At 32.1% G+C, this 15,629-nt stretch overlaps 1 protein-coding gene across 3 annotated transcripts in view; it reads right to left on the bottom strand.

The window, feature by feature from the left end:
• The window catches only part of NIPBL (NIPBL cohesin loading factor), a 170,233-nt gene that overhangs the window by 39,171 nt on the left and 115,433 nt on the right, over positions 1-15,629 (bottom strand). For all 3 annotated transcript variants that reach the window (XM_081131107.1, XM_081131106.1, XM_081131108.1), the window contains 10 exons: positions 15,216-15,319; positions 12,149-12,235; positions 9,437-9,668; positions 8,517-8,668; positions 7,878-7,958; positions 7,367-7,467; positions 5,841-5,979; positions 4,246-4,328; positions 3,533-3,665; positions 2,556-2,699 (listed from right to left, as the gene is read on the bottom strand). In XM_081131107.1, coding sequence (XP_080987233.1) covers positions 2,556-2,699; positions 3,533-3,665; positions 4,246-4,328; positions 5,841-5,979; positions 7,367-7,467; positions 7,878-7,958; positions 8,517-8,668; positions 9,437-9,668; positions 12,149-12,235; positions 15,216-15,319 — 1,256 coding nt within the window. The remainder of the gene's footprint in view (positions 1-2,555; positions 2,700-3,532; positions 3,666-4,245; positions 4,329-5,840; positions 5,980-7,366; positions 7,468-7,877; positions 7,959-8,516; positions 8,669-9,436; positions 9,669-12,148; positions 12,236-15,215; positions 15,320-15,629) is intronic.

Genomic DNA, 15,629 nt, shown 5'->3' with positions numbered 1-15,629 from the left:
AAGCATATGGTCATCTGGGCAGCTTTGCCAGGAAGCTGCAACTTTATACTCCCCAGGGAACCACTGGTCCATTCCCAAAAAATCACTGGGGGAAGGGGTCCAACAAAGGAGAAGATGGGCACATGTGCAGTGAAGTCGGGGTGACGTAGGGAAGGTGCTTGCCTATCAGTCTAGCCTGGGGAACAAAGCAATTGGCTAGGAAGGAAGAGCCACTGTAAGCACATAAAATCCTGACTTAATTGATTAAGCTCCTAGTTATAACCCTGAGACAAAGAGTTCTCACTCTCTTGTTTCTTTTGCTTTGTCAATGCTTCCTTGAACTTGCTTGCTCTGTGACCCATGATAGTCCACCATGTGGCCTTAGAAGCCGCATGGTCATCCCACACACAATGGGCTACAGCTGGGAACACAAGCTAAGCAAGCCAGATGCTGGACTGAACTATGTATTAATATGGAGCGAAGACTCTGGGCAGTGGCTTTAATTCTAGCCCTAGTGAAGACAAGGCTGGACTTCTTCCATGGTGGAACGGAAGGAGATGGGACTTTGGAGGGGAACTCCCTTAATGTTACTTCATCAATAAAGCTTTCCAGTATACCTCATCTTCCCCTGGGGGCCTCATGAAATTCTTATTCCTGTGGCATCCCAAGAGCGCCACTTCCACCAGCAACAGGTGGAGACACAGAGAGCACCCCACTGATAACACTATCCCTACTTTTATAGTGTACTATCTACACAGCCATAGGTGACAAATAAAAGGTCCTAGGTCCACTCTAAGAAACAAGGAAAGTCACCTAGTACCTAGACCTTGATTTCTAAATAACCATTTCCAATAAAAAGAACCAGCAGTACTTGGAGAAATGGCTGAATTTAGGGTTGTGGCAAGGAAAGTTAAAGATGAGCCTGAAACATCTCATTGTGCCAAAAAGTAAGAAAGTCAAGAAAGAAAGAAATATGTCAAAAAGATACAAAAGCCAGGTTACAGGGGCTCTTACTGGTCAAATCTTGGACAACTTGAGCATTAAAATAATAACAAGTTATAACCTATTAAAAAGAACAGGAATGGTAGTATTATATTAATGGTAATGTCTTGTTTTTGATAATTGTACTGTAAATATTAAGAATTATTTGTAGAAAATATACATCAAGTAGTGGTTCTCAAACTTCAGCTTAATCATTAAAATCACAAGGAGAATATAGTATACCACAGATGGCTGCGCCCCACTCCCAGAGTTTCTGATTCAACAGGTCCCAGGAGAGTCCTGAGAATTTGCATTTTAACAACTTCCTAGGTGATGTTAATGGTGCTACCTGTTTAAGGAATTGTGCATTTTGAAATCCAGTGGTAATGGGGGCTTTGTGTCTGCTCAAATAGTTCAGAAAAAAATGCTTAAACAAATGTCAGTTGTCAACAATTAAGGAATTTGGGTAAAACGTTTATGGAAGTTCTTTGTACTTAGTATAATTTTTCTATGAGTTTAAAATTATTTCAAAATACGAAGTATAGTAAAAAAAAAATTAGAGGTATTTTTTTTTTTTAAATATATCTTTATTGATTTCAGAGCGAGGAAAGGAGGGGGAGAGAGAGATAGAAACATCAATGATGAGAGAGTCATTGATCAGCTGCAGCCCGCAACGCGGGCATGTGCCCTGACCGGGAATAGAACCTCGATCGCCTGGATCCTAGGTCGACGCTTAACCGCTGAGCCACACCCGGCCGGGCTAGAGGTATTTTTAATGGTCAACATGGATAAGATTATGGACATTAAAAAAAAAAAAAAAAAAAAAAAGAGTAGAAAAAAATGAAAACAGCAGTATGCGATAGGATTAGAGATCATTTACCTACCAATTTTCTTAAGTAACTTATACTATTACTACCATATCACCCATATTTAAAATAAGCACACTTTTTCCCTCCAAACATTAAAGCTCTCTAATACAATAAAATCAAAACAAGTCTTCCTCACCTTTCCCCACTATAAAAAGATACACAACATTCAAAGGTAGAAAACAATTTGATTGGGTGTGACAAATCATCATCTCAGTAAACTAAAGATTTAAATAAAACTTATGTTAAACCAAACAGAAAATAACATCATACATTCATAACAATCATTTGTAAAAAGAAAGCAAACTAAAGATTTACATAAATCATTTCAATGTTGGACATTATAATTCACCCTATGGTGTTAACTTTCTCTGGTAGGGCTTTTGAAAAATCCACTTTTAAAAGTATAGATCTGGCCCGGCCGGGCGTGGCTCAGCGGTTGAGTGTCGACCTAGGATCCAGGCAATCAGGGTTCGATTCCTGGTCAGGGATCATGCCCAGGTTGTGGGCTCGAGGCAGCCCATCAATGACACTCTCATCATTGATGTTTCTATCTCTCTCCCCCTCTCCTTTCCTCTCTCTGAAATCAATAAAGATATATTAAAAAAAAAAAAAAGTATAGATCTGATTTTGAATCTACAAAATGAAATGCAACACTGACACAAGAATATCTAAAGAAAATACTTAACTATTATTTATTCCCATAATTTTAATCCTTTATCTGAATACCTGTTTTAAAATTCTCTCTATAGATCCTTGATCCATTTTGCTTGTGACGGCATCTTTCCTCAATCGGGCAGCAACAGTTCCAAGGTAATCAAGAGATGCCACTCTTAAAGCCATCTCTGTTGACTTGTTGCTGAACTGATGAACCTAAATATCAAAATAAGGCAATTTTGATATAATTTAATCAGTTTATGACAGTATATTTTTAATAGCAATTTATCATATAAATTCCAAATCCATGTTGTATTCTCTAAAATATACTTTTTTCTTATGATATTTTTCCATAAAGTAATTACCTTGAGTTTCTGAAATCTGATTGAAAAAAAAAATATATATATATAAACTCCTGAAGAATACAGTACATTTCTTTAAATAGGCTCAACTGTTTGTTAAAAATGAGATATCACTAAGAATTTCTTAGGCTGGAATTCTGATGCCTATGAAACATTATCTTGGTTCCAGAATAGTATTAATATATTTTCTAGTTCACAGAAAGTAAAGTCCCATCAGCTTTCTAACAGTCTATATTGCACATGTCCAAATACAGTTTAAAAATAAAAACAAATCACAATACTTTTTTGTATTTCCCTATTGTTACTAATGAGAACTAAAAAGTGTCTTGTTTTTAGAAATACTCTTAAAGATGACCAAGTTTCACGTTAATCAGTTTCATGCTTTGAAATGAATTAACTACAGTAAGTTATGACTCAGTGTTGAGATGCTTTTAACTAACAATATAAGAGTTCCAAACAAACAAAGTACTATTATCTTACGTAATAAAATGAAAGCACCAAAAGTCACATTTCACTTTTCTATAAAGTACTGACAATATTGTGTACAGTTATGCACATGCAAAAATAGAGATGCAATGGTCATATTTCCTTACACATTTTAAAAGAATTCATCATCTGTGAATCAGAGTATATCCTCATTATGTTGTCTTCTAGTAATCTAATAATCTTTAAATGCTATACTCTTACCAACAGTCTCCCTAACAAACTAAGGAGTAGTTCAGCAGCTGGCCATTCAGGCTTATTGACTGTTGAAAGAAGGTCTTGAACAAAATTTTCAAATAGTGGTCTGTAATCTTCTTCACCTTGCTTACTACCACATCTGTTCAAAGATAAATAATGAAAAGGCTGTGAATTTAGGTGACATGTCCACCAATATGACTGAAATTTTGCTAAGTTTTCTCTATATCTAATAACAGGATATCAGGAGAGTATATGAAAACATAGTTTAAAATAAATCTATTTCTCAAACTTAATTTCCCCCCTACTATAGGGAATTCATTTATTGACTAATATTTACATTACTTTCTGACAAGTATAACACATTTTAAAATAACCACTGTTTTTCTCTCTATGAGATTACTATACATTTTTATGAAGGCTAAGTAACCATCTTTCCACAAGTTTCCTATTCAATTAGAATGCCCCAAAATTTACTGAAAAAAATTATAGAATTTCAATCTAGTACTTTCACTTTTGGAGTTCAAAATATAAGTAAGTTCACAAAATTTAAAATTTTTAATATTCCAAGTACCTCATTTTAAAGATCAGGAAATCAAGAGCCAGGGAGATCTACAAAGGTTCCGATTATGGCAGAAAATTGGATTAATCTTTTACTTAAAATAAATAAACTATTCTCTATACTGGGGAAAATAAAAATCTAATTATGTTACTATACTCACTTTTTAAGGAAGATGGAAAGGAAGTTTTGGGCTGTTCGCATGGCTGTTTCGTAAGAGTTGGTAATGACAACATCTTGGTCAACCTGGATGAGAAAAATAAATTTATACAAACATAAGAAATAACCAGCAAATAAAAAGTTAAGCTGCTAATGCTATGTTATTACTGAATATGTGTAATACATTCAAATACTAAAATGCTTAACTATTCTTTTGTATAAAAAGAGAAAAGCTACAATTAGCATATTAAACATATTTCAATACTTTATATAAAAACTTAATACTTAATAGAGTTCATATTAATTTCTTAAAATATGTAAGAGTGACAAATGTGGTTAACAAATACAATATTTAATAACTGCTTATCAAGATCTAGAGATTGAAAGCACAAAAACACTGCAAGCTCAAACTTTATGAAACATGAATGTAATACAAAAGAAAATTCAATTCCTTCATTAGAAATTTAAAAGCTAGGATATAAACAGTCAGTTCAAAGTCTGGAAACCAAAAGGTGAACAATATACGAAAAAACTCATTATTAATCAGGAAAACACAAAATAAAACATGGTATCATTTCACACTGACCAGACTAGGTCAAATCAAAAGGCAAGAATGTAAACTAAAACTAGATCACCGCTTGGTTGCGCAAACTGACAAGTTCCAGTAAAGTTGTATGTACACTGTGATTTAATATTCTACTTCTAAGTATATCTAGAGAAACCCTTGCTCTAAGTTTTGATATAGTTATATGATGTTTAATCAAGTCAAAAAGAATCCAGTATTATTCAGTTACATCTATTAAAACAATGCTGAGTGAAAAAATTAGCTGTAAATGTCAGTATACAATTTATTTAAATTAAAAAAAAAAAATTCTGTATCAAATTTATGCAGATAAATACATAAATGGAACAGTAAACACTCTCATGATACAGGTCACTGATGGTAAGGAAGAGAAGATTGGAGAACAATGGGATTAGGAAAGAATGGAGAAATGAGAGGGAACTAACTTTGTCGATATGCATTTTTTACTTAATTAAAATTTATTACATGTTTCTGAATATAACATAATAAAGATATAAAATTGTCCCTGTTTCTTTTGACCTTTTTTGAAGCAGTACTATAAAAACTTAGAAAAATTATACGCATTAGTGTGTAAAAGCTACAAACCAAAAGCATATCTTAGTTATGATTTATTTAACACTGAGGGCATAAACTTATTTTATTCATGAGTTAATTATAATTACATATGTTATGCATTAATATATTACATATTATAACTGTAACATTGTTTCACATTCAGTATCTCACTGGAGGTTTTCAACTTGGTATGGTAGGCTTGTTAGGTGCTACCACCTTACTTCAGAGCTGAAGTAACAAACTCAGGTCTAAGTGATCTGTGTGGTTCACCACTGGCAGATATAACAGTCAGAACCAGAACTCAAGTCTCCTTAAACTTAGTTTAGTGCTCTACAAGGACCCTAAAAAGCCTAGCCATGAAGCCCTAAATAAGAACCTTCAGTTTTATAAGATTGGCAGAGAATATATGTGCTTTTTCCTATAAAAGTACAAAGTTATAAAACTTATGAAAGAGTTCTTACTTTTTTATTTGAATCCTCTTCTGAATTAGAGTCCTTCTCTGATGATGGTAAGTGTACTACACACTGAATTAATTGTAAAACCAGTGCTGTAACCATCTGAATATACATAGGCTCTCCATCCATATCACTACTGTTTAACCTTTAATGGAGAAGAAAATATTTATTCATATAGAGTATAAAGAGAATTTCATTTTTCATGTCACCTATCATCTGAGTTTCAGGATGCTTTCTTTACTAATACTTCTAGGAATTATCTTTAGTGTTTACAGTAGTATCATGTCTAATTATTTTTAATAAATTAGAAAAATACCAACTAAATCCCTGTGCATACTTATATAATTAAAATAGTCAAAGGAAAATGTAATATTTAATACAAATTTCCATATTCTATGTGTACTACAGATAAAAAATTTGTAATAATAACTATATTTTTCAAAATGATTTTTGAAATGAGAAGTCTTCAAGATTTCTAAATGTCCATGCATCCTGGCATTCATTATTATTAAAATCTGCTACACAGTCAGCTCTATGATCATCTATCTGTGCAGGAGTATAAGGTCAATCTTAAAGAATATAAAAAAAATGAAATTCTAAATCTTTTGTTCTAAAGATACTATAAAAACATAGGAATTCTTATATGCTGATAGCTTTTCTTCAGGTTTAATAGATGTTTATCAATATACAATTACTCTAAAAAATTAAGATTAATATAATTATTTTACAGCAGACAGCCTTGAAAGCAACCTAATTCTATACACCAGATCAACACACTTAATTACTCAGGAATATTATGATAGTTATGATAATGATTAACTATGACAACAAAGACAATAATGCTGACCATGGCAGTGGATAACATTCCTTAATTACTCTGTGTTTAGGATTTAAGAGCATTTAACCTTCATGTCTATTCTCTATACTGCTGTTAGGGCAATCTTTCGACTCTCTTTTAAAAACAGTCTTTAGTGGCTTCCTACTATATAAAGGATTAAGTCCAAGTTCCTTATAGTATGGCTTATAAAATCCTTGAACTGGTCTGACTCCTTAGAGCCAATTTCCTATGGCTCTTCTCACAGACCAGTGGTTCTTAACCAGGGATGATTTTGCTTCTCAGGGGACATTTGTCATTGTCTGGATAAAATTTTGGTTGTCATTCATTGGAAGGAGGGGTGTTGCTCTTGGCATCTAGTAAGCAGAAGTAAGGGATGCTGCTAAGTATGTCACAATGTACAGGACAACCCCACCCCCTCCCTGCACAACAAAGTATTATCTGGCCCAAAATGTCAATAGCACCAAGACTGAAAAATCTTGCAATAGATCTTTACACTTGAGAATCACTGAACTTCTTTAAGTTCCCCAAATGTTCACTGTTATTTCACACATCTAAGCTATTCTTCATGCTATTCTGATGGAACTGCCTCTCTTTTGTTTGATCATTAAAATAAAAAAATTAGAAATGATGAAGAATATATAATGGCTACAATATAATGGAATTCTTTACTATACTTGGCCTTTGCTATAATTACCTGAAGTTCCTTAAACTCCTCTTGCTAGTTGGTAGTCTTGCAAGTGAAGTAAAAATTTCTTCCAAAATTAACTGCCTATGTTTTTCATATCTTGAGAATACCTGTTTAGTAATTAGAAGATTCCAAATTAAGTTTGTTACAATTATTTGAAAACAGAAATACTATAATGTGATAAAAAAAACATAACCTGCCATTTAAATTGAAAATGTTTTCAACATTTTAACTTTCCTTTCATTAATAACATTCTTACAGAAGTCAGAGTATGAAAAGTAAGACAAAATTCAAATGAATTTAAACAATTCTGCTTTCATAATAAGTATCATAGAATTACTAACTGGAATTTTTTTAAGTATTCAGAAGTGCTTAAAATCTAAGGCACACTAAAATAGTCCTAATATTGAAATGAATCTATGGAAAACTCAAATCTGCATTAATTTTTGCAAGTTTGGATGAAATGATATCAATATTTTCCTGGGGGGATAAACTAAAAATACCAACTGATTATACTTACTGCAGTGACTAACTTAATGGCACACAATTGTAGTTCACTGACATTTTCCACAAAAAATGGTGTTATTCCCATTGATGATACCTGCACACATATATAAAAAGAGTAATAATTAGTATACATATCTAGTTGATTTCAGTAACATCCTATCTTACTAAATTCTAAAACATTCACAAACTGACTGGACACTGAGAGGCCATTTACTTCCCCCTCATTAATCAGCATCTAGTTCTTTCTCTGATCCCTTTCATCCTCAAACACATTAGCACATACCTTCCTTCACAGCTGCCATTCCTCTAATCTCTACCTTTTGGATTGATAAATGTCACAATATAAAGAAACAAAAAGACATTGCCACCATTCTGGATGAAAATATCCTAACATATTTTTAAGAAAATAATTTATCTTTCAAAGAATTTAGAGTTTAGAATTTATACTATATTCGTTCACCTGTCTCCTGCACTAAATGTTTCTTTTTAAAACTTCCCTGGAATTTATTTCAACTTAAGATATACTCTGCATGAAAAAACTAACACAATGCTGGTATTACTAACAAGTGAGCAAGGTTATATTGAACTCAGTTAGACCTTCCAGTTTAAATCATTTGGTCTATAAATGTAAAAATGTTTCAAAAAAACTTACCTGAAGAATTGTTGTGTCTGTGAGGAGTTGTATCTCTAGCAATTCTGATAAGCTGCTAACAATGTCACAAACTTTATTATAAAGCATTACTATTACTCTCTGCTTATGTGTAGAACACTTTGCCCGTTTTGCCTTTGAACTTAATAAGCCTCCTAAAAAATTCAAAACAAGGAATATATTTTTAATAAGCAGTAATAAAACTGTTTTATTACTGAATTAAAAGGACTTATTTTCCCTTACATAAAAATACAAGCTGGCAAATAAAGCTGGTTATTTATTAAGAAAGAGGATTACTCTCTAGGTATTTAGTTAGAAAGTAAACATTCTTTTAACAATACTGTATGGCACATTTTAGTGGCTATTCAATTCTTGTATCTAAAATATTCATCTTTATTTCTGTTTTTTTAATTGTAAGATTATAAGATAGTAAGATTATATTACCCTTTAAGTTAATTTGCAATTATTCAATAGGTAACTAAATGTAGGCTATTCATGAACCAAGTTTAACATCTTTTCAACTATATACATGTTAACTATTTCACTGCTCATTTATAAAGGTTAGAAATAAAAGAATATATATTTTAAATTAATCCATTTGTAGATAATTAATATTTTGGGAAAACTTAAGGGGAAGTGATAAATGGAATCAGAAGCTAGTATTATCTGAAATTTTCTCCTGACCAGGAGAAATTACTTTATTATACATAAACAAGTGCTAAAGAAATAACTAAACAATACTGGATTAATTAAAAGCTTTATATTCTAGTCAAATCAAAGGCAGTGTTTATTATAATCTATGTAACCTAGTAATTTTTATGCCATTTTTAAGTCATTCCATTTTGACCCAATATGGTAAAATTATATAACAGGTAATTTTGGTATTATACTAAAAAACTATTAATATAAAAGGGCAAACTAACCTCCATGAGGATCTAATCTGTAAACAGGATCATACTGAGGATAAAGTGTATTCTGCAAATGAAATTTAGTGTACTGTATAACTCTTTCGATTACATCCTCAATATATACAGCTTTTGGCATGTTAGGGGATGTCATGATGTTGATAGTTGTAAGACAGGCATCTGCTGATTTTGTAACTCTCTCCATAATAAGGTCTCTCCATAACCTTTCTTCTTCTTCAGTATCATTATTCTATAAAACAGCACAGTGTTAATGAAATAGAAATAAACACATTTATACCTTAAAATATAAAAAAAATTATATTTGATTTTCATGGGTGGAAAATATGGTAAGAGTTTTGATGTGTGTATATTCTTTAAAGAACATTAAGAATGAAGTAAAAATACTTATACTACTTTGTTTCAACATACATTTCCTAATTTAACCACTAGATGACACTCCAGTGACAAAGTTAGAGTTACCTTCACCTGTGTACTTTATCTAAATCTAAGATTTTTTGCTAAAGACTATAATTATATACATATAAATAATTTTGTGTTTGTGGTATAAACATTATGATAGTAAAAAAAAAACTTTATAAATTCTGCTTGCTGTTGTGAGAACAAAGCAAAAATTAACAAAAGGTAGAGCCTTATTTAAAAGTAGCAAAATGTTACTGACTCAATCATTCCTAATACCCGTTTTGCAACAATATTGTATTTTTGAAACTGAGATGAAAAACAATGATTATGCATACTACTGAAAACTATTTATTTTCTAAAATGGATAATTCAACATTTGACTCAAGACCACATTTTAATTTACACATCAGCAGCCTGCATTATAATTGTGTAGGGGTGGCTTTTAATGTTACTTACAAGGTAAAAACCCTCTGTATCACATCCTTAGTTATGAAATATCAACTTTAGATTCAAGAAATATTGTTATATGCACGCTATTCAAAATTTATACACTGGGAAAAGGAATAAATAAAAGCATATTATATGTAAAGCAGAGAGGGGCTTTCTAATTACTAATGCCTAAAAACTTGATTACCTTTTCCCTAATTTTCCAGCTTTCTTTCATTTTACTGCTTACATACCTACTTAAAAATAAGATAAAGTAACTTTTCTTTCATATTAAAATTGATGTTTGGAAGAGTCAGTTAAGCAGGTTCATCATTTGTGCCAAACATTAAGACTATCTACAACATATTAAACAGTGCTAAGGTTTTCAGGAATGAAAATAATTTCATTAAGGCTGAATCAGCTAGCTTTCCAGAACTCTAGATGCTTGATGATATTTATCACAATTTCTTGCTAAAGTATTTTAAATAAAACTTGTAGACTAAAGATGGAATATATTGCCACTATAGGTTTCTCTAAACCTTTTGTTTCTGATTCAAAAAGTAATCTAGAGGAGGCATTGGAAAAATATGGATATACTTAATAACCTATTGAAATAGCATCTGAGATTATTTTTCTACTTTTTTATTCCATGTAGATCACTTGGCAATCCTGTGGCTTCTGAAAACATCAAGAACATTTCCCTCATGAGATAAAATCTAGTGCATGTATGAAATATGCATAGTATGTATTTACATATGAAAATGGAAGTATATATATCAAAAGTGTTAACAGTAGTTATTGATGGATGGGAATATGGACCTTTTTGTGCTTTTTATGTTTTGGAAAATTTTAAAAGTCAGAATATTCTTTAAAAATAAAGAATATTCTTTCTTTACCTCAAAACCTTTCCCAATTCTTATCTTTTATATTAAATACCTATAAATATTAGTGTTTCTATTCATTAATGAAAGATACCAAGGTCAATTTGAGTGCACATATGATTTTGAACGTCTGCTACAATGCTAAGAAGGCAGATCCCAGGCAATGTACTTTAATCGGTTCATAAACCATTATACTATGTTGCCATTGCTTTTGATATAAACATACTAAAATGTAATCAGCTCCAGTTAACATTATTTTGAGAACTTAAAATTTACCAGACACGGTTAAGGACTTTACATGAATTGACTTATTTAAACCTTTCAACAACCATTTGAGCTGGGTATAAACGTGGCATATAAGAAATGTTTTAGGATACCTTAGGAAATCAGTGTAAGGTTTCTAACCATTTTTCCAAAGGTCAAGAAAAAGAATTACTATCTACTATCATTTCATAAATGAAAGGACATTTTAAACACACACTTATGTAAGGAAGAGCATAATGTAAGATTAAAGAACAGTCCTTTCAATGAATTTGCATCTGTCATTATTATTACTTTATGTCAAAGCTGTGAATTGACAATATGTAAAATTATTATATTTTTAAAATATATCTTTACTGATTTCAGAGAGAGGAAGGGAGAGGGAAAGAGATAGAAACATCAATGATGAGAGAGTCACTGATCGGCTGCCTCCTGCACACCCCACACTGGGGATCAAGCCCGCAACCCAGGCATGTGCCCTGACTGGAACTGAACCGTGAGCTCCTGGATCATAGGTCGATACTCAACCGCTGAGTCACACCTGGCTGGGCTGTAAAAGTATTTCTGAATTGCTAAAAGTGTAACTCTAACAGCAATGCTAATACATGTAATTAGTAAATGGTGGTAACAAGTTCAAATTAATGAAATTTGGAATTTTCCCTATAAATCAAAGTTCCTATGGAAAAAAAAAATATCTTAACAATAGTAAGGGTAAAATTAACAATATGGATTTTAAACTTACATGATTTAACAAAGTGGAAAGCTTTGAACCATCCTGAATATTCTTCTCCAAGATATTTAGGACTTTCACAGTTTTGTCAGTGGAAAGCTAAAATAGCAACAGAAATTACTGTATCCATCATTGGTACAAGTTATAAATTATTCAAGAAACATTCTGTACAATTATCCCCTTTAGGCTATGAAGAATATAACATTACCACCCTCTTGAACAGAAAAGAAACTTTCCTACCTAGATCTCTACTCAAGTCTTAATTATGTAGAGAATTAATCACTTGTTTTTGAAACACTGAAGAGCAAATACAGAATGGGCACATGCATGCTTCTAACTCAACTCTTACTATATAGCTACTCAAGACTAAGTTTGCTCTGATGCTGGGCCCCCTGCTTTTGCGCCAGTGACACTGAACATGCATGTGAAAAACACACAAACGATTTCATTTGTTAATATGACTATAACATGGCTTCCATACTATAATGCTATTCAGAAGATGTCTTAAATTCCAAGATAGTATTTTCAGTAAGAGAAGCATAAAATTGTAAAGAGTTACAACGTAAAATACTGCTTTATTTAGTAAAAAAACCTTTATAATTTTTAATATCTACTATTTCATTTATTAAAAAGATTCTTCCTCTGTTCAGACAAACTAGTAGTCTATTTAGAGGTTCTGCCAGGATGCAACTGTTATTTATATTTTTTTTTACTGAACAGGTCTTCTCTTAGACTCCTAGCATGCAGCTAGGACTCAACCAGATCAGCCAGAAGAGTCAAGTGGGAGGATCAATAGAGTAACTCATGCAAGTACACTTTCATCATTCATGCTGGATTATGCTTTAGATATTTTCACAACAGGTTAAACTGAGACTTTTCGTGAACCTTTGATGCTTTGAAAATACTCAGCAAATTCAACTTTAAAACAGATTATTAGTTACATGTAATTGTGGAACTTCTGAATTAAAATCTAAGATTGGTATTGGCAACTTAGAAAACTGATGCCATATTCCTATACACAAAATAAACCAACATATCCTTACTGCACACAGTAATAGCAATGTAAACAATAGCACATTAATTCTTGGTTAACTATGTGATGTCTCTCTCTTTAAAAATCAAACTCATGAGAACCCTTCTGCACTACTGGTGGGAATGTAAATTGGCACAGCCACTACGGAGCAAACAATATGGAGGTTCCTCAATATATTAAAAACAGAGCTACCATATGATCCAGCAGCTATGTATCTGAAGGCAACGAAGACACTAATTCAAAAAGGTATCTGTACCTCCATGTTCACTGCAGCATTATTTATAGTAGCCAAGACATAGAAGCAACCAAAGTGTCCAACAATGAATGAATGAAGAAAATGTAGCATGTATGTACAATGGAATAATATTCAGACATAAAAAAAGAAGAAAACCTTGCCAATTGTGATAATATGGATGGACCTTGAGGGCATTATGCTAAGAGAAACAGGTTAGACAGAGAAAGACAAATACTGTATGATCTTATTTATACATGGAACCTAAAAAGCAACAACAAACAACTGAAGTCACAGGTACAGAGAACAGACTGATGGTTGACAGAGGTAAGGGGTGAACAAAATGGGTGAAGGTGGTCAAGAGGTACAAATTTTCAGTTATAAGATAAAAAATAAGTTCTAGGAATGTAACGTATAGCATGGTGATTATAGTTAATATCATATTGTACAGCTGACCCCTGAACAACATAAGTATTAGGTCTGCCTATCCACAGCACAGTCCAAATATGCATATAACTTTGGACTCCCCCCCAAACTTAACTATAGTTGGCCCTTCACAGTGAATTCGACAGTGGTTGAAAACAGTATTTTTGATCCAAGATCAGGAATGTAAAAATACTATCTTTGATCAAAGGAGGTGAAACCTGAAGATACCAAGGGCTGACTGTATTTACTAAAAAAAATCCATGAAAAGTGGACTTGTGCAGTTCAAACCAGTGTTGGTCAAGTGTATATCCGAAACTTGTTAAGTAGAATTTAAAGTTCTCATCACAAGAAAAAAACCACTGTAACTGTATGTGATGATGGATGCTAACTGGATTTATGTTATGTTCATTTTGCAATATATACAAAAATGATGTTGTATAACTGAAACTAATATAATGTTAAATGTCAATTATAACTCAATAAAACATCAACTTTATGGCACATTTATTATTTGGAATATAGGCAATATATAAGTGAATAAAAAATGAATAATTATTTTAACCTTGGGAAAACATCAAAATATTTTCCTGTTCACTTAAAAATTATGAAATTGAAAAGGTAAATACGTTTATATTATTTAGAATAAACTCTACAGGTAAACATAATTTTTTATTAATTCTCTTACTATTCTTGAAGGAAAAATCATTATCTCTACATCACAGACTAGGAAACTTAGAGTAGATAATTTTGTGCAGGAGAGAGCCTGATTAGGAAGAGACAGGATTCATTTAGAAATTGTGTTTGCACAGGAACCATGCAGTAGTTTAGGGGGTGAATGGTGGCTCATAAAGATTATGGGAAGCAATTCCTTGATGCTGTCACTGCTGCTTGATGTTATTATCAATGAAAAAATATCCCACTATTTCATTAGTGCAATGAGACTACTGAGCAACAGAGACCTCCTAGGAAAGACAAATAAACAGAAGTTGTTATAAAGCCTATAGGATTGAGCCTATGGACTTAATGTGTTGAAACTGTAGCTTTACTCTTTCACACTGTAAATGATTAAAGCAAATGTCAAAGAAAAATTTGGTGTATTTCTGCACTAAAATAATCTAAATTTTTGAGACAATGAAAAAATTAAGAAGTGAAGAAGTCCAGGCCAATGCCTCTTTCAAGGCAATGATTTTCTTTAGAATAATTTGCAGAATATTTCTTTGATTGAAGGTATATATTTTAAAGAAATAATTCAGTTAGACTCTCAGAAAAGCAACCATGAATTTTCTTTGCATTATTATATTTGTGTAAACTTTGCAATTTACATTGAACACTTTAATTTCAAATATCTGATATTAAGTAAATTCATAAATTTTACTTTAGTAAGATACCTTATCCATTATACCCATTGCTTTAATTTTAGCAGATTCACTGCCAAGTTCATTAAGCTGATGTTTTCCTAAGAGCAGTTCCTGAGGAATTTCATCATCATCACCTGAAAAACCAAACCAAACAAACATAAAAAGTTTAGGTAAAAGAAATAGCTCTAAATAGTAAGCTTAACTTTCAAATAAAATTTCTGGAACACCAAAACTTATAAAACAAATTAAACAACCACCTAAGAGGCCTCTGTAAACCTCAAAAAAAGCCTGAATGAAAGAGGACAGGGGTTAAAATTAGAGTTCTGACTAAAGTGGGAAGAGGAGATAAGTTATCTTATCTTTACTACTTTGGACATACCCTCAACCAAGCTTTCTGCCCCAGAAGGCTAACCTGTACAGACTACATCAACAGTCTCCCATGCC

The sequence above is a fragment of the Miniopterus schreibersii genome, assembly GCF_964146895.1.
Source record: "Miniopterus schreibersii genome assembly, chromosome: 3".
NCBI lineage: Eukaryota > Metazoa > Chordata > Mammalia > Chiroptera > Miniopteridae > Miniopterus > Miniopterus schreibersii.
Note: the sequence above shows the minus strand (reverse complement) of the source record. Positions and strands in the feature narration are given on the sequence as shown.